Source organism: Onychomys torridus, chromosome 17 (genome assembly GCF_903995425.1).
Source record: "Onychomys torridus chromosome 17, mOncTor1.1, whole genome shotgun sequence".
NCBI classification, from domain to species: Eukaryota; Metazoa; Chordata; class Mammalia; order Rodentia; family Cricetidae; genus Onychomys; species Onychomys torridus.
The window spans coordinates 10194598-10222132 of NC_050459.1; the positions used below are offsets into that span (position 1 = coordinate 10194598).

At 47.2% G+C, this 27535-nt stretch overlaps 1 protein-coding gene across 2 annotated transcripts in view; it reads left to right on the plus strand.

The window, feature by feature from the left end:
• The window catches only part of Cul4a (cullin 4A), a 38024-nt gene extending 11487 nt beyond the window's left edge, over positions 1-26537 (plus strand). For both annotated transcript variants that reach the window (XM_036166956.1, XM_036166957.1), the window contains 17 exons: positions 3587-3656; positions 4966-5039; positions 5591-5753; positions 6202-6291; positions 7045-7127; positions 10061-10128; positions 11723-11841; positions 12394-12586; positions 15518-15622; positions 15749-15859; positions 15951-16036; positions 16548-16655; positions 18982-19095; positions 21117-21222; positions 21576-21748; positions 22776-22928; positions 25081-26537. In XM_036166956.1, coding sequence (XP_036022849.1) covers positions 3587-3656; positions 4966-5039; positions 5591-5753; positions 6202-6291; positions 7045-7127; positions 10061-10128; positions 11723-11841; positions 12394-12586; positions 15518-15622; positions 15749-15859; positions 15951-16036; positions 16548-16655; positions 18982-19095; positions 21117-21222; positions 21576-21748; positions 22776-22928; positions 25081-25176 — 1912 coding nt within the window. In that variant the 3' untranslated portion in view covers positions 25177-26537. The remainder of the gene's footprint in view (positions 1-3586; positions 3657-4965; positions 5040-5590; positions 5754-6201; positions 6292-7044; positions 7128-10060; positions 10129-11722; positions 11842-12393; positions 12587-15517; positions 15623-15748; positions 15860-15950; positions 16037-16547; positions 16656-18981; positions 19096-21116; positions 21223-21575; positions 21749-22775; positions 22929-25080) is intronic.
• The last annotated feature ends 998 nt before the right edge of the window (positions 26538-27535 follow it).

Here is a 27535-nt window from a genome sequence, read left to right on the forward strand (position 1 = left end):
GACTGTGCAGGCTGATGTGCAGTCCAGGAGTTGGTACTTTAAGCTGTACAAGTCACTGAGATTACTTAGAAGTTTCTAAGCAAGAGCTCAATCAAGTTGTTATATGATCTCTTGGGCAGAATGATGGGACAGTCTAGAACTCTGGCCAATGTGCAGCCTAGAACCTTCTCTGGCCAACACATTTCCAAAGTAGCTGTTTGTGCTGCCAGGCATCAAACTAGGTCCTGGAAAAAGCACTGTGAGTACCTCCCTCTAATGGAGGTAACAAACATAGGCATTTGTATAACAGAGGGCCATGTGCACCTCTGGACATAAAGAAAGGCAGGCCCACAGAGGAGATGTTGCTATTGTGGCCTATGCAGAAACATGGCAGGCAAAGTGAGAAAAACCGTACGCAAGAATCAGCAGTTGCTGCCACAGGCTTCCAGAAGAGAAAAGCCAAAGAGGGAAAGCTCACCTGTGACCTGAAGTGTGACAGGCCTCATACTGTGCTGAGCGTCAAGCAGTGCAGTTTGGCCAGGTGTATTGATCAGTGGAAAGACTGGTAATTAAATAGCCCTAAACAGATCAGTGTTAGACGACAGTGGGCACCCTCTGGAGTGTAGGTCACTGCTGGCCTGTCACTCTTCCAGCCCAATATACACAATAGAGTCTTGCTTTCCTTTAAGTGGTCTTTATGATTGGTAGTTTTCTGTCCTAAGCATTCTTGCTGTTGGGTTTTTATTGTACCATGAAGGGTGTACTTCCCTTTCGTGTGCGAGTCCTTGGTAGGGATTGAAAGGAGACAAGCAGAAAGCTGCCTCAGCAGAAGCCACAGCAGACCCTCTGGCACCTGCCTAGATTACTCACTCCTAGCACTGGGGATGCTGTGAGCATTGCATCCTAGAATTGACCGAACTCTAGCAGGGTGCATAGGATCTTGGTAAACACCATGCTCTGTGGTACTTAGTACTGTTTGGTACTTTTTCCCATGGAAAATAATCAGAAAATGATGAATCTGGAGACCTGTGTAAGTTACTTAACAGAATTCTTTTATTAGAGAACATTGACATTGGATCCTTACATCTTAGAGATACAAGATCAGGTACGACTCCTCCATGGTTATTGGTGACTCCTGAGCTGCCAGGTAGCACCAGATGGACCAGTGTTTAACCCCAGTTTAAGCTTAAAGGCTCATGTGGGCTCACTGCCACACAGCTCCAGCTGGCCAATGTGGAGGCAATAGGAACTTTGCAGACCGGTCATTGGGCTTGTGGTATCTCTCAACCTGCTGAGTGTCCTGTGGCCACCTTTGTCTTGCTTTTCTACAGATAGTGTCTGACATGTTTTACCATCATAGAAGCATTCTCCCAGGGTAATGTGCTGACAGACATTTTGTCTGACTGTCTAAACGTGTGAATATGTTTCCTGAGACTTAGGAGGCGAGAAACTGGACCTTTTTGTCTGGCCTACTGTGTTTGTGGTCACCTGCACAGATGTGCCTGTGGCCTTACTGTCTCCGTGAGCATTCTCTTCCCCTCCTAAGGCTAGGTCAGCATCACCTGCCTCTCCCAGCTGCCCTTGACTGACTGAAGATCTGGTGCTTCTCTGCCCTGACTGTGGCACACTTAGCAAACCTTTCCTCCATTTGGGCACTCTGTGTTTCCTCATGTGAGCTGAGGTGGGTAGCCTGCTGCACTTGAACTTACTGACATGGATGGTGCCATGTGCTAGCAAGTGGCAGACAGGACTGAAGCACAGGACAGACACCTGGTGCTTTCCAGCTGCATGGACTGCCTTTTTCTATATTAGGAAGCTCAGAGATCAAATGAGAATGGGTAAAAAAAGCCCTTCTCCAGAAACCCACATTTGGGTATCTCTACTTAAAAACTGTATTTTGCACATTTCTTTAAAAGTGTATCCTAGAAACTAGGGAGGGGGCTCATTGGTAAAAGCACGTGCTGCTCTTGCCAAGGACCCAAGTTCAATTTCCAGGCAGCTTACTTAAGCTCCAGGTGATGTGACACTTCTGGCTTCCATGGGTGCTGGCACCAGCACACACATACATACAAATAAAATACTCGATCATTTCAGGGGAAAAATCTAAAAAAAAAATTTTTTAATTAGTGGAGCTGGAGAGATGGTTCAGCAATTAAGAGCACTTGCTGCTTTTGCAGAGGATTAAGGCTTAGTTCCCAAAACCCACATGGTGGCTCACAACCATCCATAACTCCAGTTCCAGGAGATCTGATGCCCCTTTCTGTTCTCTCTGGGCACTACACACATGTTTACATTCATACACACACATACATAATACATACATGGTGGCACAAGCCTTTAATCCCAGCGCTCGGGAGGCAGAACCAGGCGGATCTCTGTGAGTTGGAGGCCAGCCTGGACTACCAAGTGAGTTCCAGAAAAGGCCCAAAACTACACAGAGAAACTGTCTTGAAAAACAAAAAACAAAAACATAATACATACATAAAATTATAGAATATCCTAATAGCAAGTTCCAGGCCAGCCAGAGTACATAGACCCTGTCTCCATACATACACAAAGGCACATGCCTTTAATCTCATCTCTGAGGATGCTGAGACAGGGTTGCCAGCTCCCTGCTATACACTTTTTAAATACATATTTATTTATTATGAATACAGTATCTGCATACATGCCTTCATACCAGAAGAAGGTATCAGATCTCATTATCATTATAGATGGTTGTAAGCCACCATGTGGTTTCTTGGAATTGAACTTGGGACCTCTGGAAAAAACAGGCAGTAAGTACACTTAACCTCTGAGCCATCTCGCCAGCCCAGACACAGCATTTCTTTTTTCTTTTTGAGACAGGGTTTCTCTGTGTAGCCCTGGCTGTCTGGGAACTCTCTCTGTAGACCAGGCTGGCCTCAAACTCACAGAGACCCACCTGCCTCTGCTTCCTGAGTGCTGGGATTAAAGGCCTGCGCCACCAGTGCCTGTCTATATACTTTCTATACACTTTTTGACTGGGATGCTCAGGCCCACCAGTTCTAGTTCATCCTGGCCCTCCGTGGGTGAAATCCGACCACCCAGCTGAAGCACTCATGGCTGGTTATTTGTGTCAGCCGGCAGGAGTAGAAAGTAACTGCAGAGGAGAGAGGAGAGAGTGGAAGCCAAGGTGAAGCAGTGGGACAGATCCAAAGGGTGGGATGAGTCAGGGAGGTTGCTACGAAAGGAGAGGAGCTGGCAGTAGGCAGAGGCTGGGAATCCACTCATGCTTTGGGAGCTGCAGGTCTCTGTCAGTCCATTTGTAAACTAGCTTATAAGCTACCACCTGAAGGCTGGAAGTCCAAGACCCAAGACTAGTAGACTCTACCTGGTAAAAGCTGCCTGCTTTGTAGATAGGCTGACACAGCTCTCCAGGGTGTCGTTATACCTCTGGGTACCGTTGCCTTGGGATTAGGTGTTCACAAGTGTTGGGACTGTAGTATGGCTTACGCTGTAGAAGGGAAATGGTCATACTTTCATGTTCCTAGAAGGACATCTAGCAGGGGAGAGTACTGAGATTAAAGTGAAGGCTGCAAAAATGGAGTGGACTGGAATGTTTGAAGCTTCCTTAGCAGGTCTGCACAGACTCACTAGACAGCGTTTTATTTCTAAAGAAGATTAACACATGCTGGCAAGACCACTGCAGACAAATGGTAAGTTTGTACCCTAGTCAGCCCCGCTGTTGTTAATGCTGTTTCACCTATACCTGCTCACTTGTCCTTTACCTTTACAAGCCTGTGCTCTAGACAGAATGTAGTGATTTCTTCACACCCGCGCTAACCTGCCTTTCTACCAACTTCAGGCCCAAGCTCAGGGACCCTTCACCACAGTTGAGTAGTAGAGTAGGGTGGGGAGGTGAGCTTCCTCAGACTTCTAGGGAGGGGTGCTGGCCAGCTCTGCCTCCAGGTCAGCTGTCGGTGTGTGCGCGTAGGAGGCGGTTCCGTGTTCTCAAAGGAGGCTGCAGGTGTCTAATTGCAGTTTGGCCTGAGTTCCAGCCCCTCGCGTAGTTAAATGGCAAAACCTTAGGCTGTGGTGGTGGCGGCTAACTTGTCTTCACAGGTGTGAGTCTTGTGTGGCCCAGCTGGTGGTGACCTGTGAGAGAAGAGTGTGTGTGTGGCTTCTTGAAGTAGACTGGGTCTTTGCTTTGTAAGGATGAGGAGCAGGGCATGAGCATTTTGAGCTGTGTGGATGTGAAAACAAGAATGTCCATTCGGGAAGGTGTTTTCAAATGTCAGCAGTTTCAGCAAAGGTGGAATCAGTTCCAGCTGGTGAATGCAGGGCTTCAGCAACAAAGGTAGACGACAGCTCACTGCCTGCATTTTCGCTGTCCGTGCAACAGAGTGTGCTCTGGAGCCCGAGCCTAAAGATGTGTAGCAAGACTTAGAAAATTTAAGCCGGGAATGCAGGTTCTGTTATGTGCCTGTAATCACATTTAGGAAGTAGAAACAGGAAAATAAGGAGTTTAAGGCCATGAAACCCCATCTCAAGAAATCAAGAAAGACTGGTTTAGTACTGAGCCATCCAAAAAGCATCATTGTGTCATGAACTGGGAAATAATTAATTTTTTTTATCCTCCCACCCTCTCCTCCCCCCAGACAGGGTTTCCTCTGTGTAGCCTTGACTGTCCTGGAACTCCATCTGTAGACCAGGCTGGCCTCGAACTCACAGAGATCTGCCTGCCTCCCGAGTGCTGGCATTAAAGGCTTGTGACACTACCAACCACCTGAGATAATTAAATTGCAAAGATCCTTGAGGTTGAATGCTTTAGAGTCCTTGCAGTCTGGGCTGAAAAATACCAGAAGAAAAAGTTAAGTGTATAAAGTGAGGAACTTGGTGTGTGAGGGTTTCCATCGAGAAGCAGTTGTTACGTTCAGGACGACTAATGTGGGATGGTCCAGAGTCGCTCTCAGGTGTGTGAAAGAGGGAATAGGGGTGTGAGTGCCTCTGCTTTCTGGTCTTCAGATCATGATCAGAAGCATCTTCCTGTTTCTGGATCGCACCTATGTCCTCCAGAACTCCATGCTGCCTTCTATCTGGTGAGTGCCCTCCCACGTCTGACACGCCCCGCTGTCTTCTCTGTTAGAGTAGCACCTTCACTGCACAAAGCCTTCCCGAAACTCCCGGCCTACGAGCTGAGGAAGTAGGGTTAACTTGGGGTTGTTTCGGATGTGCTTTCTGTGGACTAGAGAGGAGGTTGCTGGGAACAGTACAGGAAAAGGGAAGGGTTCCAGAAGGAGCAGATGCAGTGGTGCTTCCCACAGCCTTGACATCTTTGTGGCTCACCCAAGAAGAATGGTGAGCCGTGAGTCAAAGACAGCAGATTCACACAAAAACAATTTGATTGCTGGGTGTCAGTGTAACATGAGGTATCTCATGACCGCCTCAGGGTGGTCAGCTTGACCTATCCAGGAAATAACCTCATTTAGGGTAGAGACACAGGCATCCTGGACTGGCCAAACAAACCTTCGTAAGAGCCCTTTTCAAGGCTCTGCCTATAATTAGCAAATGCAGTTTTTGGCTGGTGCATGTGAAGCTTCTGGAGCATCCAAGGCTGAACTAAAGCCCTGTTCTGCTTTCTACCTGTCAGGGACATGGGCCTAGAGCTGTTTAGGAACCATATCATCAGTGACAGGATGGTGCAGAGTAAGACCATTGATGGGATCCTGCTGCTCATTGGGCGTGAGAGAAGCGGTGAGGCTGTGGACAGGAGCCTGCTTCGGAGTCTGTTAAGCATGCTCTCAGATCTCCAGGTGAGGCCTTGGTCCTGAGTGTGTGATGGCCATCTGCCCCAAAGTAAAACACGGGCATTAGAGATGTAAGCGGGGAATAGGATCACAAAAGCATGAGCTGAAAATGTGCTTGTCTAGTCCTTAAGGAAAGAATGCCTGAGGCAAACACCACCCTACACAAGGAGCCACAGAAGAAAAGACTGATTGATACTACGTATGGCTGTCTGAAACACTAGTTTCTATGGAAAATATTCCATAAACAAAGGGAAAGCCAATAACCGATGAACAAAGGCTAAAGAAGCATTAGTGTTGAGAGCAGATAGGGCTCTGGCCCGGTAGGAAAAGTTTTCCAAAGAACAGTGGCACATGATGACCACGAGCTGCAGCCTGCTGACCCAGAAAGTGGGCCCTTAGTGCTTGAGAAGGCCGGATCCTGTGTGGAGCTCATCAGTAACTGCTCATTCCCTAGGTGTATAAAGACTCGTTTGAACTGAAGTTCTTGGAAGAGACTAACTGTCTGTACGCTGCAGAAGGCCAGAGGCTGATGCAAGACAGGGAGGTGAGATGCACCAACTGTGTTTGCTTTAACCCACCCCCCTACCCTCGCAGAGTAGTTTGGAGTAGCAAAGGAGCGCATGTCTAAGCAAGGATAAAGAGTAAATCCTCAATATGAAAGACAAATAATTAAAAGAATCAAAATTGTTCATCTGTGTAAAGAATCCCCCCTCCCAAATACATGTGTAATCTGTAGTACAAGTGATAATGCAAATGTAATAGCAATATCACCCCACCCTGTTGAGCAGCTTCCTAGGTCCTGGAGTCAAGTTGAAGGGAGCCCTGAATGCAGACACAGTAACCTGCTCCTTACAAGGTGGCCAGCCTGTCAGAGCAGGATTTAGCTGCAGCAGTATTAACAAGTGGCCCTGAGGACTGTTGGCCCCAGACAGCTGACATGTGTGTGCAGCCTTTGGCTACAGGAGAGGGTGTCACCTCTGACAGGACACCTTCCTGTGTGACTGCTAGTAAGCTTTGGGCTTTCTACCCGATGCTAGTCACTTACCATGGGGACCCACTAGTGTGTATCTCTGATCCCCAACACTTCGTGGTAAGCAGGGAGTGCAACCTGGGCCCCAATTTTAGAGGTGATCCCCAGCCTCCTAGTTGTCACTCATACATCCTCCCACCCTGCCCACCCCTGGTAATCTATTAATATTTGATTTGAATGTGTTCACTGCTCGTTTTCTATTTTATGAAGAAAATATCAATAATGTAAGAAGTCTTTTTGTCATTGATGTGTTATTTTTTTGGGAAGGTTCCAGAGTATCTGAACCATGTGAGTAAACGTCTAGAAGAGGAAGCAGACCGAGTGATCACTTACTTAGACCACAGCACACAGTAAGCACTGCCCTGGATGGCATTTCAGTTTCTCATGGGCTGCAGACTTTCTTGCTGCATATTGAAATAGCCGGGGTGGGGGTGTGGGGGGATGGTTGCAGCACAGGCCTTTAATCCCAGCACTCAGGAGGCAGATGCAGGTGGATCTCTGTGAGTTCAAGGCCAGCCTGATTTACAGAGTGAGATCCAGGACAGCCAGGGCTACACCCATGCACACACACACCGTTGCCCCCCACCCCAAAGAAAAAAGCTCATACCTCTGGTTATTAACCCCATTTGTTCTTAGGCTATTCTGCTCACAAGGCCATGCTTTGCTTATAGTCTGCCCATGCTCAACAATTACAAACTATATTCTTACCACACGCTTTCATGAGTAGCTGGTCAAGGGAAGTGGCCCCTTAGCACCTGAGTACTTTGTTCACCTGATAGATCTTCACTGATGTGAGACTCTTCACTTACCAGCTTTTCCTTTTTTAAAGATTGATTTTTTTATTACTTTTAGTTATGTGCAGTCTGTGGGTATGTGCATGTGAGTATAGGTGCCTGAGGAGTCCATGGGTTTTGGATCCCTTAGAGCTGGGGCTATAGGTGATTATGAACCACCTGATGTGAGTGCTGGGTACTGCAAGAGCAGTGCCCGTGCTTCACTGCTAGGTCATCTCCATGCCCTGGGCACAAGGCTTTGTTAGCTGTCGTAGGTGGCCACAGTTCCTAGGACACAGTTCACTTTGCTTTCCTCTTCTCATCCCCTGGGAATGAAGCCTTGTTAGACCTCTCATGTGGCCATAATTCTGAGGATAACAGTACACTTTGTTTTCCTCTCCTCGGTCTTCTTCCTCTAGACTTGATGAGCAGCTAGGGAAATGAAAAGGGGAGAGCATGCGTGTTTGGTCAAGACATGTATTATTTACTGCTGTGAGGAGGTGGAAACATGGAGGGAACACAAAGGGGACATGGGAAACCCATGCAAAGCTCCAGTCCTTGTGGGGTTTGGGACAAGAGGAGGGACGGGGTCAGAATCTCAGGAGACATAGCATGGGCGTTCAGGAAACAGCACCTTTAAGAGGATTGTGTTCTTCCTTTCCAGTGAGGGACGCCATGGGTCCTAGTCCAGAGCCGAGCCTGGGGAATGCTGGATTGCTTGGGGATATTGATGTGCTCATCACACTCACACTTGATAGGGAAGAAGAGTCAGGAGAAGGCCACAGGAGACTGAGCAGAAGCAACCAGGGAGAAGCAGTGGCCATACTAGGCTCCCCTAAAAGGGCCACCCACATCTCTGAACTCCATTTTCATGGAGGGTGGGATATGAATTCTGTCTTTTGCCATAGGTGCTGTGAGATTTAAATAGGTTAAAACGTTCCTTATAGAAGGCTAGCATAGTGGTACACACTTTTAATCCTAAAATTCAAGAGTCAGAGGCAAGTGAATCTCTGTAAGTACAAAGCCATCCTGCCTCTACATAGCTAGTTTTAGGCCAGCCAGGGCTACACACTGAGACTCTGTCTCAAAAAAAAAAAAAAAAAAAGATGACTTGCTGCCAAGTCCGACTGCCCAAGTTCAAAACCCCAGACTCCTGAAGGTTTCCTCTGGCATCCACACATGCTGTGGTATGTGCACAGTACACAATTTAAAACATTGGTACTAGGTACTGAACTCCAATAGTCTTCCTTATAAACTCTAAAATGAAGGCTTGAGAAAAGTCTAAAGTTAATCATTCTCATAATAAAACAGATTCTCTGTGATCTTCTAAAAAGAAAAAAATAAGTTATGAATAAGAAAAAGCCAGGAGTCTGTGTGTGGTGAAACATGTCTGTAATCCCAGCACTTGGGAGACCAAGGAAGGTCTGTGAGCTCAGGGCTGACTTGGTCTACATAAGTTCAGGACAGACCATGTCTTGGGGGAGGAAGGAGCCAAGAAGATCATGTCTGTACCTGTGACTGTAGTGGTCAGGCCACATTTTCCACTGTTCTGTTCTGTGTGGTGCTCATGTCCCCAGGCCTCATAGCAGACTGTTTCCATGAGCAGAAACTTGCCCAGTAATTGTGGGGGTGTGGGTGGTCAGGGGGAGGAATGGAGCTGTGGAAGTGCATCTCAGACCTAGAGTAGAAGATGAGACAAAAAGTAGGTGGTCAGCCAATCTCTAGAACCCTCACTTGCCAGTCCCTCCTATGTGAAAGGGTGAGGAGCAAGGCTGAGAACACACTTTAAGGCAGAGTAAGTGCAGGAAGATTGTGGGCAGTGGTGGAGGAGAGTGGTCAGAGTCTAAATTGTGAAAGAGATGGTATTGTAGGCCTAGTGGTGCCCCAGCATGGAGCAGCCATCCTGCCTAAGAGACCAGCATGACAGTGAACATGGAGACCAGAGTGCTTGGGTAGGCATGAGCAATAGGACTGTAGACTGCTGGATGTGCCCTGCCGGCGTCTAGACCGCTTCACTGGGCTCACTCTGCAGGGCTCCAATCTCTGCTTTAGAGTTTTATGTCTACAGTTCAGAAAGCAAGTGACACCAAGTGAAACCAGGACATAGGACACAGGTACCTACACCAACCAGGCAGCCTCCTCAGGTACTTACTGCCAGTGTTTCCGGACCTACCTATAGACTTACCTTGTTATTCAGCAAGCTGTGTTTAGAAATGCTACAGGCAGCTAGGTATGTGATACATGCCCAAAATCTCAGCACTGGGTAGCTGAGGTAGAAAAACCATGTTTTCAAGACCAGCTTGGGCTGTATGTTGAGATCCTGTCTCATGAAAGAAAAAAAAAAAAAACTGAAATGAATCGTCAGCAAAAATCACAGTTAACAGTTGCCATGATGAAAAAGCATATTATTCTTTAGCCCTCTGTCCACTTGGCTGTAGGCTGCCTGTTGTGACTTTAACCTTTGGTGGCTAGCCAGTCCTCTGCTGACACTTTCTGTTTTTCTTTTAAAGGAAACCCTTGATTGCCTGTGTGGAGAAACAGCTATTAGGAGAACATTTGACAGCAATTCTGCAGAAAGGTAGCTTTTCCATCATGAGTGAATTTAAACTGAGTTCTATGCTTCCACTCAGGACCAGCACACATGATAAACAACTCAGAACCTCTTGTAACTCCAGCTTTGGGAGACTCAACACTCTTTTTCAGACTTCTAAAGGCACCAAACTCATGCGAACACACACACACAAGCATGTAAATATTTTACAAGAAAAAAAGACAAGCGATTTTTCATAAATTGTCTCAGTGCATACTTTGATAAGCTAAATTGTGGCCAGGAAATGATCAACTGTGCTTGTAAATGCTCCTTGTAGATTTTAATAATGGCTGTGGAGATGTCTGTGTTGATTACATGCTTGCCGTGCAGGCATGAGGACCTGAGTGTGGGTTCCTAGGATCCACATTAAGAAGCCAGTAGGAGGTTGTCTAGGATTACTGCCAGCCAGTCTAGCTGAATTGGTGAGTTCCAGGTTCAGTGAGAGACTCTGCCTAAACAAATAAAAAGCAAAACAAAATGGAGGATGATTGAAGAAGATACCAACATCAATCTCTGGCCCCCAGATGAACAGACACATGCAGATACGGTACAAACGCACAAGTACATACAGCAACATACACAGTTATATTAGAAACATTCCAAAAAGTAAAGGCCCTTCAAAAGTTAAAGCTTATTTGTGTGTTTAGCTCAGAAGTAATCTTGAGTCATACCGAGCAGCTAAACCTGTAGCTTAGCACAGAGGGTGCCTCCACTCACCTGAGCCCTGTGTGTGCAGGCACTACCAAGTACAGAGACCTGTGACTCAAGTGCCTTGAGAGCCCACAACCTCCAGGTCTACAGGTAGCATCTCTGATGCCCTCTTGTGGCCTCTGCAGGCACTGCACAAACATGGTACATGTACTTAACACACAGGCAAAATGCTCCTATAATATGAAATAATAAAATTATAAAACCTAAATAGTTGAATAAAATTTCTAAAATTCCTATTGAATACATAAAATATCTGACAGTACTTATTTGTCTTCGTTTACTATGTGAATCAAATTTATCAATTAAGAACTTAGAATTGAATCAATTTCAGTTTATATTTTATGCATGAGTGTTTAGCTTGCCTGTATGTATATGCACCACATGTATGAAATGAAGGTCAGAAGAGAACATTTAGCTCTCCTAGAACTGGAGTTAGAGATGGTTGTGAGACATGACGTGGACTGCAAATAGAACCTGGGTTCTCTGCAGGAGCAGCAGATGCTTTTTAACCTGCTGAGCCGTCTTTCCAGCCCTGAACTAATCTTTAACAAATGCTTCTGACTAATAGACAAAACCTCAAATAATTTGCATGTGAACTTCTCGTGGCAAATACTTGTCTAAATATTTTTTTGACTCATTACTTTTGTTAAGTGAGGGCTTTAGTGAAATGAGAAAGTAAATAATACATTCCAGATGCACTCAGAAAAACGAGGTCCCCTGTATGAGGCACCTCAGGCAACCAGACAGGCACACCTCTAGCAGGCATGTGCTCCCGGTCTGCAAGCCTTGTACTGACTGGTGTGGACTATGCTGTTTTTCACTCAGGAATGCTGCCTTCCTACTGACTTGCTCTTGTTCTGCATACTCCTAGGGCTGGACCACCTGCTGGACGAGAACAGGGTGCCTGACCTCACGCAGATGTACCAGCTGTTCAGCCGGGTGAAAGGGGGGCAGCATGCTCTGCTGCAGCACTGGAGTGAATACATCAAGGTACACACTGGTCTGCACACACTCTACCCTGCAGAGGGAATGGACTAGTGTGAGTCCATCTGTTCTCCATCTTCCAGATGCCCTGAGGAATGTTTCTAACAGGACACCTGCAATAGTGACAACAGCTTTGCATCCGTTCATGCAGAGACTTGTTTCTGCTGCAGCAGCAGTCTCTGGTGTGTCTGCTTGTCAGGCATGATCCTGCTCACTGTGAACAGACACGCACTGGTATAGCAGTCTACTCTGCCTGCTGCTGTGTTTCTAAGCCCAGTTTAAGACTTACTGTTCCAGTTCCCACCTCTGTATCCCAAGCATTGTGTCCCTCATTGCCAGTACAGCACCACTCAGCATCTTCCAGGAGTGTTGCCTGGGACTGAGGCAGAACCTCTTTGAATGCCAGGCCCCCCCTGCCCAGGGGTACTAGAGGTGGCCACAGTCGTGGCCATATGTAGAGAGTGCAAACAAGGCCTGCCGCCATGTTGTAAGGCAGCAAAGGCTACTCTGGCTCCCTAGGCCTGTTGCTGCTGACTTGGTTGTGTCTCCTTCCTGTAGACCTTCGGGACAACCATTGTCATCAATCCCGAGAAAGATAAAGACATGGTCCAAGACCTGCTGGACTTCAAGGACAAAGTAGACCACGTGGTGGAGGTGTGCTTCCAGAGGAATGAGCGCTTCATCAACCTGATGAAGGAGTCCTTTGAGACGTTCATCAACAAGAGGCCAAACAAGCCTGCAGAGCTCATTGGTAGCAAATCGATTCTAGATGCTTTTCCTCTCCACATTTAAAGATACTTATACTATACATGTGTGTTCTTACTCAAGTAGAAGTCAGAGGACTTTCAGGAACCCTTGCACCATATGGGTGGTGGGGACTGAACTCAGCTTGGCCATGGGCACCTTTACCCACCTTTACCCATCATACTGGCCTTTTAGGTGCTTTTTAAATATAAGAGTGCCATGCCTTTAATCTGAGCATTTTCCAGGTGATGAGCAGGTGAATCTCTGTGACTTCAAGGTTAGCCTGGTCTACATAGCAAGTTTCAGCCCATGGCTATGTGATGAAAACTTGTCTCAAAAAAAAAATGAAAGCTAGACATAAGTGTGCACACCTCTTTGATCCTAACACTTACGGGGCAGAGGCAGGTGGATCTCTGAGTTTGAGGCCAGCCTGGTCTACATAGAAAGTTCCAGGGCAGGCAAGGCTACATGAAACCCTATCTCAAAAGAACCAAACACACACACACACACACACAAAGCCTCAAATATTTTTCCCAATCAGGTTGAGCACTTTGGGAGAGTCCAAGCCTTATTAGGATGCATATGCTCAACAGTATTCACATCTGCACAGTTGCACATCCATGAGAGGATGTTTCAGAGGGGTTGAGCAAAGACCTGAAGTCCTGCATCTGAGAGGCAGGATCTGAGAGCATTGGTGAGCCAGGGCTTCCTGGTTCAGGGCTCTAGAGCTGCCTTGGCAAAGGTCAGTGTGGATCCTTGTCCTGGCTGTGTTCAGTGTGTGAGCAGGTGTGTTCAGTGTGGGCACAGTAAGGCCACTGGCCTCTAGACAATGCCAGTGGGAAGTGCTGTCTAGTCACCGACTGTGTCCCTACTCCACTCAGGACAGAATGGGAGCTCAGACGAGACCGTTGTCAGGGCTGCTCTGTGCGGTTGTTTCTTGTTATTTCTTGAATAACATTTAAAACTCAGGACTCCCCCAGGTAGTGAAAGTATCGCTGACTTGATAAGGGCAGAAAGGAGACGGGAGGAAGCAGGAGTGTGAGTGTGGTAGCAGTAGTCAGCAGTGCAGTGTAAGCACAGGGGACATAGCCAGGAGAGCCCAGAGTGAAACAGGACAGCGTGGGTAAAGTGTTGGCCACACAGCGTGAAGACCTGAGTTGAGATCCCAGCACCCATGTAAACCCAGGCATGGTAGTGTCTTCTGTAAGCCCAGTGCTAGGGAGTAAAGACCGGCAGACACACCCCAGGAACTCACTAGCCAGCCAGCCTACCCAAACCATTATGCGTCAGGGGCAGTCCCAAACAGTGAGATAAAGACCACTGATGGCGGCGCACGCCTTTCATCCCAGCACTCAGGAGGCAGAGGCAGGTGATCTCTGAGTTCAAGGCCAGAGGAGTGGTTGAGAAAAATGATTCCAAGATCCACCCTGGCCTCTGCACTCATACAAGCAAGTACACAAACACAAGCATATACATACATACACCACATACAAGATACATACATGTATGTAAACATACATCATTTTTTTGTTTCTTTTTGAGACAGGGCTTCTCTGTATAGCCCTGGCTGTCCTGGAACTCAATCTAAGCCAGACTGGCCTGGAACTCGGAGATCTGCCTCTGCCTCCTGAGTACTGGGGTTAAAAGTGCGTGCCACCACACCTAGCCATTCTCCATAATTTAAAAAAAAAAAAAAGGTGCGAAACCCATTGTGGTTTAACCAGACTTCTGGGCTTACCTGGAGTTCTGACAGCCCCAGGGAAGCGTGGGCTTCTGGAGTCCAGGCTCTGTCACTGTGTACATCTGTCATCTTGTCCATCACAAACACCACCACCAAGGTTGACTTTATCCCTCAGAAGCAAGAAGCCCCAGGTAGAATGTCCTTACTCCTGAATGCACACCTTGCCCTTGATGCCTGAGATCCCAAGGAGAATCCTCTGAGAAAATCAGCTGAGTTTCTTACCGCCGGTTTTAAAAGGGTGCATTCTGGCGCCTGTGGAAATGTGTCCTAAACCCATGTTTGACATCTAGGGTTAAGAAAAAAGCTGCTGGGCAGTGGTGGCACACGCCTTTAATCCCAGTACTCGGGAGGCAGAGCCAGGCGGATTTCTGTGAGTTCGAGGCCAGCCTGGTCTACAGAGTGAGATCCAGGAAAGGTGCCAAAACTACACAGAGAAACACTGTCTCGAAAAACCAAAAAAAAAAAAAAAAAAAAGTAAAAGCCTGCTTCTTTAAAAGTTCAGTCTGGGGGTGCTGGAGAGATGGCTCTTCTACTAGACCTGGGTTCAATTTCTAGCACCCACATGTCACAGCCATCTGTAACTCTAGTTCTGAGGGACCCAATGCCCTCTTCTGCCCTACAGGGCCACCAGACACATGCATGGTGCACGGGCATACATACACAAAACACCCACACATAGAAAATAAATACTTTTTAAAAAATCAGTCTAAGACTGGAGAGATGGGCTGGTGGTTGGGAGCACCTGTTCTTCCAAAGTTCAGATGCCAGGACACACTGTAACTTGAGCTTCAGAGAATCCAGTGCCCTCTTCTGTCTCCTGCTGATACTGGCAGAGACATAACACCCCACACACATGAATAAAATAAATCTTTAAAATAAAATAAAAAATAAATTCAGTCTGAGATTGATTAAAGAATTACTTTTTTAATCTATGGATTTGTTAAAGTTCTGGAAAGATAACATTCTCATTATTACCTTGAGACCACCTGTTTTAAAAAGTCCGCTTCTCGTCCTGCAATGGTGGTGTTTTGGGAAGGTTCCAGGGTGCCCAGTGTTGAAAGCTGTTTGGCGTTTGTCTGTCTGTTTTTCCTTCTTGCTGTGTGGGTGTGAGATGGCACCCAGGGCCTTGTGTGCACCAGCAAATCTCTACTGCTTTGCTCCCACAGCCAGTTCTGACTAGAACTCTTGCTCTTCTAGCCAAACACGTGGATTCAAAGTTACGAGCCGGCAACAAAGAAGCCACAGATGAAGAGCTGGAGAGGATCCTGGACAAGATCATGATACTGTTTCGTTTCATCCATGGTGAGACGTGGCCAGATGAACATGCTGACCTGCACCTTGACCCAGAAGTAGTACCCAGCTTTGTGGCCGTGGAGTGCAGCATGTAAAGCGGCTATCTCAAGTCTTGGTTTTCCTCTGTTTGCACAGGAAAAGATGTCTTTGAAGCATTTTATAAGAAAGATTTAGCCAAAAGGCTGCTGGTGGGCAAGAGCGCGTCGGTGGATGCAGAGAAGTCCATGCTGTCAAAGCTCAAGCATGGTGAGCCGGGTGGCGGGGGCCGGCTCGCGGGCGGGTGGGAGGGTGGGCAGCAGGCACAGCTCTTTCTCACCCACTGCTTCACATGTCACAGAATGTGGTGCTGCCTTCACCAGCAAGCTGGAGGGCATGTTCAAGGACATGGAGCTTTCCAAAGACATCATGGTTCACTTCAAGCAAGTGAGTTGTTTCTTAAGTAAAACCAGCTCGATGGTCTAACAATTTGTCATATTTGTAGCATAAACCAAGTAAGAAAAAGAAAACCATACCAGGGGTTGGGGATTTAGCTCAGTGGTAGAGCGCTTGCTAGGCCCTGGATTTGATCCTCAGCTAAAAAAAAAAAAAACATACCAAAGACATTGGAACACAGTGGAGTATGTTGGAAAGACTGTGAAGTGGGTCCACATGTGGAACTGTGTCTTAAAGATTAGACAATTTCCAGGCCAGCCATGGTGGCACACACTTTTAATTCCAGCACTTGGGAGGCAGAGGAGGGCGGATCTCTGAGTTTGAACCAGCCTGGTTTCTACATAGTTAAGTTCCAGGACAGCCAGAGCTACATAGACTTTGTCTCCAAAAAAAAAAAAAAGAGAAAAATAAAGATACATAATTGTACACACACACACCATTTCTTCTTCAACGCATTAAGTGTTTGTCTATTTGCTTTGTCTTGAATGTCTTTGTTTTTTAGCATATGCAGAACCAAAGTGCACCAGGCCCCATTGACCTCACCGTGAACATACTCACCATGGGCTACTGGCCCACATACACGCCCATGGAAGTGCACCTCCCTCCTGAGGTGAGTGATCAATTGCTGGGCAAGCCCACTTAGGCCAGACCTGTTACCAAGTCACCCACTTCATGGTCTGTGGCCCTGGAAAGTGCTGCTTGAAAATGACCTCTTGGGTCACAGTCAGAGGTACCTTCCCTATAGACTGTCTTCCTCTTCTCCATCACAAGGACACTTGTGAAATGGCAGCCTACCTGGCTGATGTTTGCTTTCTACCATAAGGTGATGCCAGAGTCTTGGTCGTGGTGTTGTTTAGAGCCTTAAGTACTGACTTAATTTGAAGTATTGTAGAGCCTGAAGTGGGCTCGGTGAGGCTAAAATCCAACATGGCCATACCATCAGTGATGCCCAGAGAAGGAGGAGCAGGATAGACCTGGTCAGAGGGTGAGGGCCTTCCCAGAGGACAGGGACTCGTGGACTACAGAAGCCAGTGCGGCAAGGGTAAGGCTGGGACTTGAGGCCCAGTCACCACTCCCTCCTGAAGCTCTTGTCAGGTCTAAGACAGGTCTTTCCTGTTTCCTTTGTTTGGATCCCACTGATCTCCATAGCCTTCTGTCTGACTCCCTCCCTGTCCTAAGGTCCTCACTCACGCCACATCAACAGACAGGGCCCGCAGCTCGCGTGTCAGCTTTCCCTTGGCTATACCCGGTGCCCCGTGCTTCCACCTCCCTCCTCCCTGGGCCTGCCTAGACCAGCTCCTGGTCAGTGCTCCCACCCCGCGGTGCTGCTTGCCCCACTTGCCGTAGACTTGACCACTTTCAGGCATGTTTGTACCTCAGCAGAGTCTCTTCCAGAAAACCTCCGTGTCACCTCAGCTGTCCTTGGTCACACCCTCTGGGAGTAGGCCTTCCTCTACCTGGCAGGCCTCTCAGGGCACTGCCAGTGTTTTCACTTGCTCTGAAGGGTGCAGGGTGGTGCCTAGAAGGCGTGGTCGGCACTGGCTGTGTAGACAGTCTCTTTCCTGTTCAGTGGGCTGTGTGGTTCCTTTGCCTCACTGCCTCAGTGCAGGCCTCCCAGAATTAATTGTCCCCACACACTTCAGATCAGAAAATGCTCTCTGGGAGGAGCCCTCATCAAGCTTTGCCAGCTGTCTCAAGCTGCACTTGCATGTTGGTGCTTTAGTCCTCTTTGACTGTGTACAGACAGCCTGCTCAGCCCTTCACTGGAGATGGGTGTAGAGGTTCTTCTGTGACACCGCTGCTCACTGGTGGACAGAGAGCTGGAACAGCCTTCCAGGCCTGAGTTGTTCTGCTCTCCATTGAGCTGACCAGTGAGGAGCACCTGGCTCCTCTTCCACGTTCTTTCCTCTCCTTTCTCCATCCCCACAGTAGGTGAGAGGTGCTGCCTCGCCTGGATGTGGCCATTTGTGAATCTTTGGAGAACTGTCTATTCAAGTCCCTTTTTGGGTTGTCTTTTGTTATTTTAAGTGCTATCTTTTTGCTTTCTTGAAGGTATCTGTCTTAGTTTGTTTTATTCCTGAAACTGGATCATTTAACTCTTAAGACTGGGAAGGCCAAGGTCCAAAGGGCATCAGGTAGAAAAGGGGCCCAAGAGAGGTAGCCAACTGCTGGTGACTGCTAACCCACGCACTCCCTCGGTGCTTGTGAAGTCAGTCAGCATGTGCTCTGCATGCACTTGTGAGTGTGACCATGTGTCCATGTGACACTTCGGTCACTGTGCCAGTACTAGAGAGAAGCCACTTAGAGGAGTGAAGCGTCCTTTACTCATGGTTTCAGAGATCACAGTCCAGGGTCAGCTGGATCCACTGCTTTGAGACAAGAGCATCATAGCAGCAGAAACATTCAGGGTCAAGAAGAGGCCAGGGACAGGACATACTTTCAAAGGCATATCCCAGTGACCTACTTCCTCCAAACAGGCCTCACCTCTGAGTTTCCAGAACTTTCCAATGCTGTTAAATTATTAATTCACTGATGAAGTCAAAGCCGTCATGGCTCAATTGCTTTCCAAAGTCTGTCATCTGGCAGCCACACTTGGAGCACACATGAGCCCCCATGGCCACTTGGATACAAATGATGACAGTGTGTGACACCAGCCCTAGCCAAAGGGAGAAGAAGGTCACTGGGCTGCAGGCACCATGTGAGTCAGGGTAGCCACTTGTGCCCCTGGAGGTGACTGGCAGGAGTGGGTGAAGCCTGAGTGTCAAGCACCAGAGTGGACAAAAGCCAGCTGTCCCAGGAAACTCTGAGGTCTCGAGCCTGCGGTGTCACCACAGGTGGTAGACTATAGAATCAGCACTGTTTATTCAGTTCAGCTGTACAGGCCTGGGAGCGCTTGGGGAGGGTGTGCTCAGTCTCTATGTCTCTTGGCTTGGCAGATGGTCAGACTTCAGGAAGTGTTCAAGACTTTCTACCTGGGCAAGCACAGTGGCCGGAAGCTCCAGTGGCAGACAACCCTGGGCCATGCCGTGTTGAAGGCGGAGTTTAAGGAGGTCAGTCCGTGTCCAGTGCTCCTGTGTCTTCCTTTCTGCCAGGATGTGAAGAGAGTTTTCAGGTTGTTACTGAACTTCCATATCAATGAAAGGCAAGATTTTTTTTTCCAGTGTGATGCAGCACTAGCTTTTCATGGTCAATAGAAAATTATTGACCAGGGTTGGGGTGCTCTTGCTGCACAACCATGAGACCTGAGTCAGATCCCCAGCACCCAGGCAAAAGCCAGGTGTGAGTGCTAGCAAGATGCCGCTGCTGGGACAGTTCCCACGGCTGCCCCTGACCTCCATGAGAGCGCCATGACAGGCATACCGTACATACAAACCAAACAGTGTTACCTAACACTTCTGTAAGAGGTATAGCCATGCTCGCCTGTAACCTAGGCAGTAGGGGTGCAGAGGTGGGGACATCACGGGGACTTGGTGGCCATCAGCCTCTCTGAAAAATAGTGAGATCCGAGTTCAGTGAGAGACCCTACCTCAAGAGCAAAGGCTGGAAAGCAACAGAGTAGGACACTCGGCATCCTCCTCTGGCCTCTGCATGCACACCAGCACACGGGTCTACACACAGTTACACACCACACATGCAGTCTTTAAAAGAGCAGTAGGTGTGAAAAGGCAACTAGAAAATAAGATGTGCTCCAGTTCTCTGCTAAACACAGAGAGGTGTGGCTGTATGCCAAGATGCTGATGGATTCCGAAGAGGACAGCAAGTGCAGCTTCCAGAGGGAATTGAGTGTGGAGAGTCATGGAGAGTGTATGTAGAAGTTTGACCATACAGATCAAAACCCCAGGCCACCTACTTTTTACTCCTTAGTTCTCTCTCTCCCCCCTTCCCTTCCTCCCTCCCTTCTTCCTTCCTGTTAGCTGTTGATCTTCCTTCTGTTGCAAAGTGCCAAGCCAATGAACAAGAACCCAAGAGGGGAATCTCTCAAGATTCACTCTCTTCTCAATCACTTCAGTTAGAGCTGGGAGTCCTTACTAAGTAAGACATTTCACTGATGAGGGGATGAGAATGTTCACTGCTCTTACCAGCAATCACATAAGAGGGGAGCAGACATAGGCTGCATGAGTCTATGAAAGAGTGTGTCACCAGGCAGTACATGGGAGAAAGCCTTCATGGTCACATCTCACTTTAATACACGATCGTGTATGCCGACGGGTGTCACATGCACTTCTGCAAGGCATTAGCAAAGTCCACTGCTGCCACTTGTGTCTTCCTTTGCTTTCTGGCTGAAGTTAGGAGCTGACCTCTGCAGACAGCATAGAGCCCTTGGAGCTTTCTGCTCATGGGAGTCAGGGCTGGGGTCCAGCAGGTAACAACCGGCACTGCTGTTTCCCAGATCCCCTTCCTATCCTTTTGTCTTCTCCATACAGAAGTGCTGGATGTCATGGTGCTGGCTGGCACGTGTGCCCTGGGACATTCTGATAAGGAAAGGGACTGTGGAACATCCTAGGGCAGAATCTGCCCTCCTCTCTTTTTGAACAAGGTGTTGAGGGGCATTCTGCAGGCCTTTCTTTCCCATGCTGTCCCCCAACCTTCCTGTGCTCCTCCTAAGCCTCTAGGATCCCATTGCCACCCAGAGCCTCAGGAAGCCATGTGTGACCCATGTGTGTCATGAGCCCAACACTCAAGAGGCAGAGGCAGGAGCATAGGAAGTTCAAGGCCACCCTGGGAATATATAGCAAGACATTGTCTTAAAAACAGTAACAGCAACTAACAAATAGTCCTGATGTCTGAGAAGTAATGTTAAATGCAAGGAGCAGTGGACACACAACACTGCTTGTTGACAGGCATATGCTGCCATGTCCAGTGCAAGACAGGAGTTTTTAAGTGGAATACCCAAGAGTCATTTCATTTCTCTATCAGTGTAGTCAGTATTTTACAATCAGTGACGTAATTTCCTCTTCCATGGTGGCTGTTAGTAAGTCCTGAGTCCCCCAAAGCAATGCACACAAAGCAGGCTGCTGTGACTGGCAGTGTGTCTGAGCGCAGCCTCTGTGATGGCTTTATTCTCTTCAAGGGGAAGAAGGAGTTCCAGGTGTCCCTCTTCCAGACGCTGGTGCTGCTCATGTTCAACGAGGGGGACGGGTTCAGCTTTGAAGACATAAAAATGGCCACTGGCATAGGTAGGAAGAGTCCTTGTGACTATTTTGGTTTGGGTTTTGTTTATTTTGGAAATAGGGTCTCACTATGTCACCTCGGCTATCCTGGAACTCACAGAATTCCACCTACTTGGCCCTCCCAAGTGCCGGGATTAAAGGTGTGCACCACCATGCCTGGCTCTTAGTATTACTGTGTTAATTAAAGAGGAGTAGAGGCTGGAGGTGTAGCGCAGAGTGCTTTCCTGGCAGGCAGGACAAGTTTCTACAGCAGCACTCGAGGAACAAGAGAAGAGAAGGTGTAGCCTCTGTTGCCGCCCCAGGGTCTCATTGGCAAGTCTGTGTGTTGTGTGATGAGTCTGTGTATTTGCCTCCCTCAGAGGACAGTGAGTTGAGAAGAACTCTGCAGTCGCTGGCCTGTGGGAAAGCGCGGGTCCTGATCAAAAGTCCCAAAGGGAAGGAGGTGGAAGATGGGGATAAGTTCGTTTTCAATGGAGACTTCAAACATAAGTTGTTCAGAATAAAGATCAATCAGATCCAGATGAAGGAAACCGTAAGTGCTGGCTCTCTTTCTCCTTGTGTGCTCTCACTGTGAGTCCTTAGCTTTTCTCGTAATGTTGACTGTTAGAGGTCAGAGCATGTGTCTGAAGCCAGTGCAAATGGAGGGGTTTGGAGTAGTGTCCCGTTACAGATCTTTCATTAATTTTATGTTATCAGTAGACGTAAATGTCAAGAAATCTGCTTAACCGCGGTGCCCATATATGAACTCACACCTTCCTATGTCGAATGCCATGCCAGCACAGAAGAAGCCCATGGGTTTCCAGGGCTAGTGCCTGCTCTCTGCTTTGCCTGATGCAGTCAGACTGTTCCAGGCTGAGCCTTGGAAGGAGGAGGGTCTCCTACAGAACCTACAGATCACAGAGCAGCACTTCCAGCAGGGAGGGAGCAGGAACTGGGTTTCCCAAAGGGATGCAAGCTTAGACCAGAGCTGTCAGCCCTTCCTGAAGCTCACGCTCTCTCTCTCTCTCTCTCTCTCTCTCTCACACACACACACACACAGGTGTAATGGCCTCCTCATTCTTAGAGATGCTTAGTCTGAGTAGGTATGTGAGGAGAATTTTTATAAAGTGTGGGGGCGGGGCACACAAAAACAACGCCTCTCCCACAGACAGTAATTGTGTTATTCATCCTGAGGCTTTGAATTTGCTGAACAGAAAATATACTCAAATACTCAATAGTGCAATATAAGGCAGCTAAAGAGATGTCTCGATGGTTAAAAACAATGGTTGCACTTTCAGAGGACCTGAGTTCCCAGTATTCACATGGGGCTCACAACCATCCTGTGCTGCTAGGAAGCCTTAGACATAAGCATTTGTATCAGAAAAATAGAACTCTAACATTACTTTTCCAAGTGTTATTTGTAGAGTTGTACACTTGTGAGAAGTTGAGCTTTCATAGAACAACTTCAAATGTAACAAACTCATCCAAGCCTGCCTTAGTCTACATGAAAACCAAGTTTGTCAGTACAAAACCACACTGAAGCGTCTTTACACTCCTCATTCTTTCTTGTTTTTGTCCAGGTCGAAGAACAGGTTAGCACCACAGAGAGAGTGTTCCAGGACAGACAGTACCAGATCGACGCTGCCATAGTCAGAATAATGAAAATGAGGAAGACTCTTGGTCATAACCTTCTAGTTTCTGAATTGTACAATCAGCTGAAGTTTCCAGTGAAGGTAAGTGCTGTCAGCACAGTGGGATGCTAGGTTTGTGCTCAGTCACAGAACATGTTGGCATCTCAGTGTCCTAGGATTTGACTGGTAACATGGGCCCTGTGTGAGCAGAGGCCAGCACATGTGATAGCAAGGGCTCTGTGCAGATCCTTGATATCACCACCCTGGAAACCAGAGACTCCACTCCTCCAAGCATATTCATATTGCATGCTGTGCTTTCGGACGGGAGCAGAGGGCCATGAGATATCAGGACAGAGTGTCTTCCCTCACCATGGCACATAAGCCATTCCCCAGGCCCTTGTGGCAATGGTATTGGTAACTCCCCAGGCCCTTGTGGCAGTGGTGTTAGTAGCTGCTGGATTCAACACTCACACATTCACAAGCTACATAGCATTTCCTACTTTGGAGATGTAAGTCTGCCTCAGGCTTGTCCCTCTTTCTTGTTCTGGAACTGAGCTCTGAGGTTCTGCTAATGCAGATAAGCTTAAAGTGCACTGTTAACTCAGGAGGAACTGAACTCTCAGGACCTCTGGCCTTTAGCAACTGGAAGTCCCCTGGTTGCATGACACCTGAGTTGGTCTTCATCAGGGAGTCACACTGAGACAGACTGATTAGTCAGTGTCTGCCCCGCCTGCCATGATGTATGCACAGCCCATGTACTACTGTTGTTTCCTACCTCAGCCAGGACATCTGTTTGTCCCTTTGCAAAGGAAGTGACCTGGTAATTAAGTGTAAAGCATAGTGTGCAGCTGGGCAAAGCTCCAGCCCCCACGCTTTCATAGCTAATTGTATGTTAAGCCATAACTTGTAAAATGCTTGAATAGAAGGGTTTGCTGTTTGGAAAATGATGCTCCCCGTAGCAGAAGGCTAAGTGCTGAGTGAGTGCTCCCAAGTGCTGAATGATTTGCTTCCTACTACAGCAGAAGTCGAGGTAGGTGCCTTTTGGGCAGAGACATTCTAAGGCTGTGGACTCAGCCCTGGTTTTAGTCATCCACAGAGACTGAATACACATTTTTAATCCCAGCACTCAGGTAGAGACAGGCGGATCTCTGTGAGTTTGAGTCTCTCCTGGTCTACAGAGTGAGTTCCAAGACAGCCAGTGCTACACAGATAGACCCTGTCTCACAAAACCAAACAACAAAGGCAGGGCCGGGTATTTGCCTGGTCATCTGCTCTGTATCCACATGGCGAGTTAAAGCAGTGAGAGAGAACAAGGCTCTGTGGGGATGTTTGTGTGGTGACAATGACAGATATGCTTTTGCAGTAACTTAGAACACTCCAATCTGTGGTTATACTATAGATGTAGCATATCTGGTGAGTATGGAATGATAGGGTTGAGCACATAGGAGAAGTGCTTCACAGAGGATAAAGCTGGCTAGAGGTGGTGCAGAACTATAATCCTTACCTTGGGGAGGCTGAGACAGGAGGATTGCTGCAAGTTTAAAACCAGCCTGGGCTACATAATGAGTTCACAAGGTCAGCCTAGGAAACAGAGCAGAACCTAGTCTCAGAGTCTCAGGAGGACCAACAAGATGTCTCAGTGGGTAAAGGTATTTGTCACAAAGCCTGACAACCTGAGTTTGGTCACTGAAACCCATGTGTTAGAAGGAGAGAGCTAAGTCCCACAGGTTGCTCTGACCTCCACACAGGCATCCTGTCATGTGCCCACGCCTCTTACACACAAAAGAAATGAGTGTATCCATCCACTCATGGATAGTGGTGGCACATGTCTTTAATCCCAGCACTCAGGAGGCCAGCCTGGTCTACAGAACTAGTTCCAGGACAGCCAGGACTACACAGAGAAACCCCATCTGAAAGAAACAAGTAACAACAACAACAATAATAATAATAGCAGCAAAATAAGAATGCCCCACCAGAACATGATCAGATTTTCCTTCCAAACATGTGAGAGCATGCTACGTGTCGGATTTTTCCTACTTACATGCTCATGTAAGGAAGTAAGGAAGCCAGGTGCAGACATTCCTGTGCAAACGTCTGTTCAGAATATGATGGTAACATGATCATTTTGTAATTATCAGTGATCTCGGTATAAATATGTCTGTTATAGAGCTGCATGTTTTTGTCATGCAGGATGTTAGGTTTATGTTTCTGAGTTTAGTGCCCTATCATAAAAAGTTTGATTTTTCTTTTCTAGCCTGGAGATTTGAAAAAGAGGATTGAATCACTTATAGACAGAGACTATATGGAGCGAGACAAAGACAGTCCAAATCAGTACCACTATGTGGCGTGATGCGTCAGCAGACTGCCGTCTCCCGATGAGACAAACACTAGAATGCACCTGCAGAGTGTGAATACGGCTGCTGTGCTGTTCCCAGGTCCTGCAGCTGCAACTGTGGACACTTGGATTCAAAGCAGAGGACATGGTTCTTGGATCATCCTTCCCAGGGCGCAAGGACTTTGAGATGTCACTCTTCTTTCCTCTCCATTCTTCTCTCCTTCTGTTTCGTCACTCTCTGACTTTAGATTGGACATGCCCATATTAGTTGAGAAGTTCCCTCACAAGCTCTTGTTCCTCTGGCAGACAGCCATGGGTGTGGTTTGTTGTGTGTGTGATTGTGAGACACAGTGGAAATACCCTAGATGCTGCGTTCTTCCCCATACGAACACTCAGAGGGAGCCCTGGGTTGGTGGGTACTGGAAGAAACAGTGTCCAGACCACCAGTCAGCTCTGCACCCTAAGCACCAGCCTCTGTTCTGTGTTTTCAGAAAGTTCAGAATTTGGGCTTCTGTTAATCAGGTTTCTAAGTGAGGTCCCTGATGTGCCAAGAGGACACCATGTCTGTCACTGAGATACAGAGCCCGTCCAGCAGGCTTCTTGTCGTTTGTGTTTAGGGCTTGGGGGTTCCATGTCTGTTTCCATGCTGGCTGAGTGTGGAGGTCCTGGCTTTGGCACTGGGGTGGCTGCTGTCGGACTACTGAGATTGCAGTTTGTGTGATGACATAATGAAGCTGGGCCTGGTTTGATAGTCTTGCATAGGGACCATCTTGGATCTCTGCCCTGGCACTGTACAGAACTTAGTGATTTTTGTCAAATGGCTAAGGATTTGTTGGTGCCTGGTGACATACTGTGTGTTCACAGGTGAGGTTGAGCAGTGAGAACAAGGCTCCATGGTGGTGTTGGCATGGTGATGATGACAGACATTTTTGCAACATTTAAAAGTACTTTATATTTTACAAAGTAGCATGTTTCATTTTGATTAAAAGCTACCAAAGGAATTTTGATCATGTATAAGTGTTTAAAGCAATATTTTCTGGAATATACCAAGTTTATATAACTCGATTTTATGCTAAATTATTAAAGGATTCTCCCTTTTTGAAACATGCATGTTTAAAATCTGACATCTTTTGGGTTCCCATATTAAAATCCTTACTCTTTAAGTATCATTTCTATATTTGTAAATTTTCATTTATGAGTTCTATGATATGTGGTCTCTGAAAGACCAAATAGATTTCTATTTCTACTTCTTATATTTTAAGTTCATTGTGTCTACAGATTGTTAATATTGTAATTTAATGTAGACTTACTTTGAATAAAACTAGTTTAATTGGCCTTTAAGTTACTTTAATAAAATTTTCGATATACAGACTACACATTCCTTCTAATTGTTCAGCATTCTTAACAGCTGGCAAATCAAAGAAAAGGAAAACACCTGTCACTGTCACATGGCTGTCCCTTCCTGCCTCTTCCACTAAGGCACTAGTACAGCAGGACATCAGCCAACTCATTGCTACCCCAGCTCTCACTTAGCAGCCCTGTCCAGTGTCTTACCAGAGCTAATGTGGAACAACATCAGAGAGAACAGTGGAAAATAAAGGACAGAAACTGTAAGGCTAGAAATTGTATTTCAGACCATTGTTTGCCTAGAAAACCGAAGAGAAACAAAAGTTGTGACATCTGTTGGTAGCCTTCCTACAGTACTGACTATTATGAAATACTGTGTCGCACAGATTGCAAGCTCAATGCCACTTTGAGATCTTTGGCATCAGTTAACTCTGCAGCTCACACACGGTTGAGCCTGTATGATAATGAGTATTCAGAGACGGGTAATGCCTGGGGGGCGCTCACCAACCTAAGACAGAGCACCTGTGTGGCCTGGGCAGGTGTCTCCATGGCAGGAGACTGAGGCAGAAGGATCCCAAGTTCAAGGCCTGCTTGGGCCATAGAGTGGGTCAGTAAAACTCTTGTCTTTTTTTTTTTTTTTCTATTATCAGCTTGATACAGTATAAATTCTTATCTTAATAGTGAAATGTTTCATTGAGGCCTGCTCAGTAATAGAGTAAAACCAAAACTTATTATAAGCCACAGTCATCCTAGGGTCCCCCCTGCTATATAGCCTCCCTGGTTCTGTGGGTTGCAGTCTGCTTGTTCTTTGCTTTATATCTAGAATCCACTTATGAGTGAGTACATACTATATTTGTCCTTCTGGGTTTGGGTGACCTCACTCAGGATGACTTTTTTTCTAGTTCCATCCATTTGCCTGCAAATCTCATGCTGGCATTGTTTTTCTCTGCTGAGTACTCCATTGTGTATATGTACCACATTTTCTTAATCCATTCTTCAGTTGATGGGCATCTAGGTTGTTTCCAGG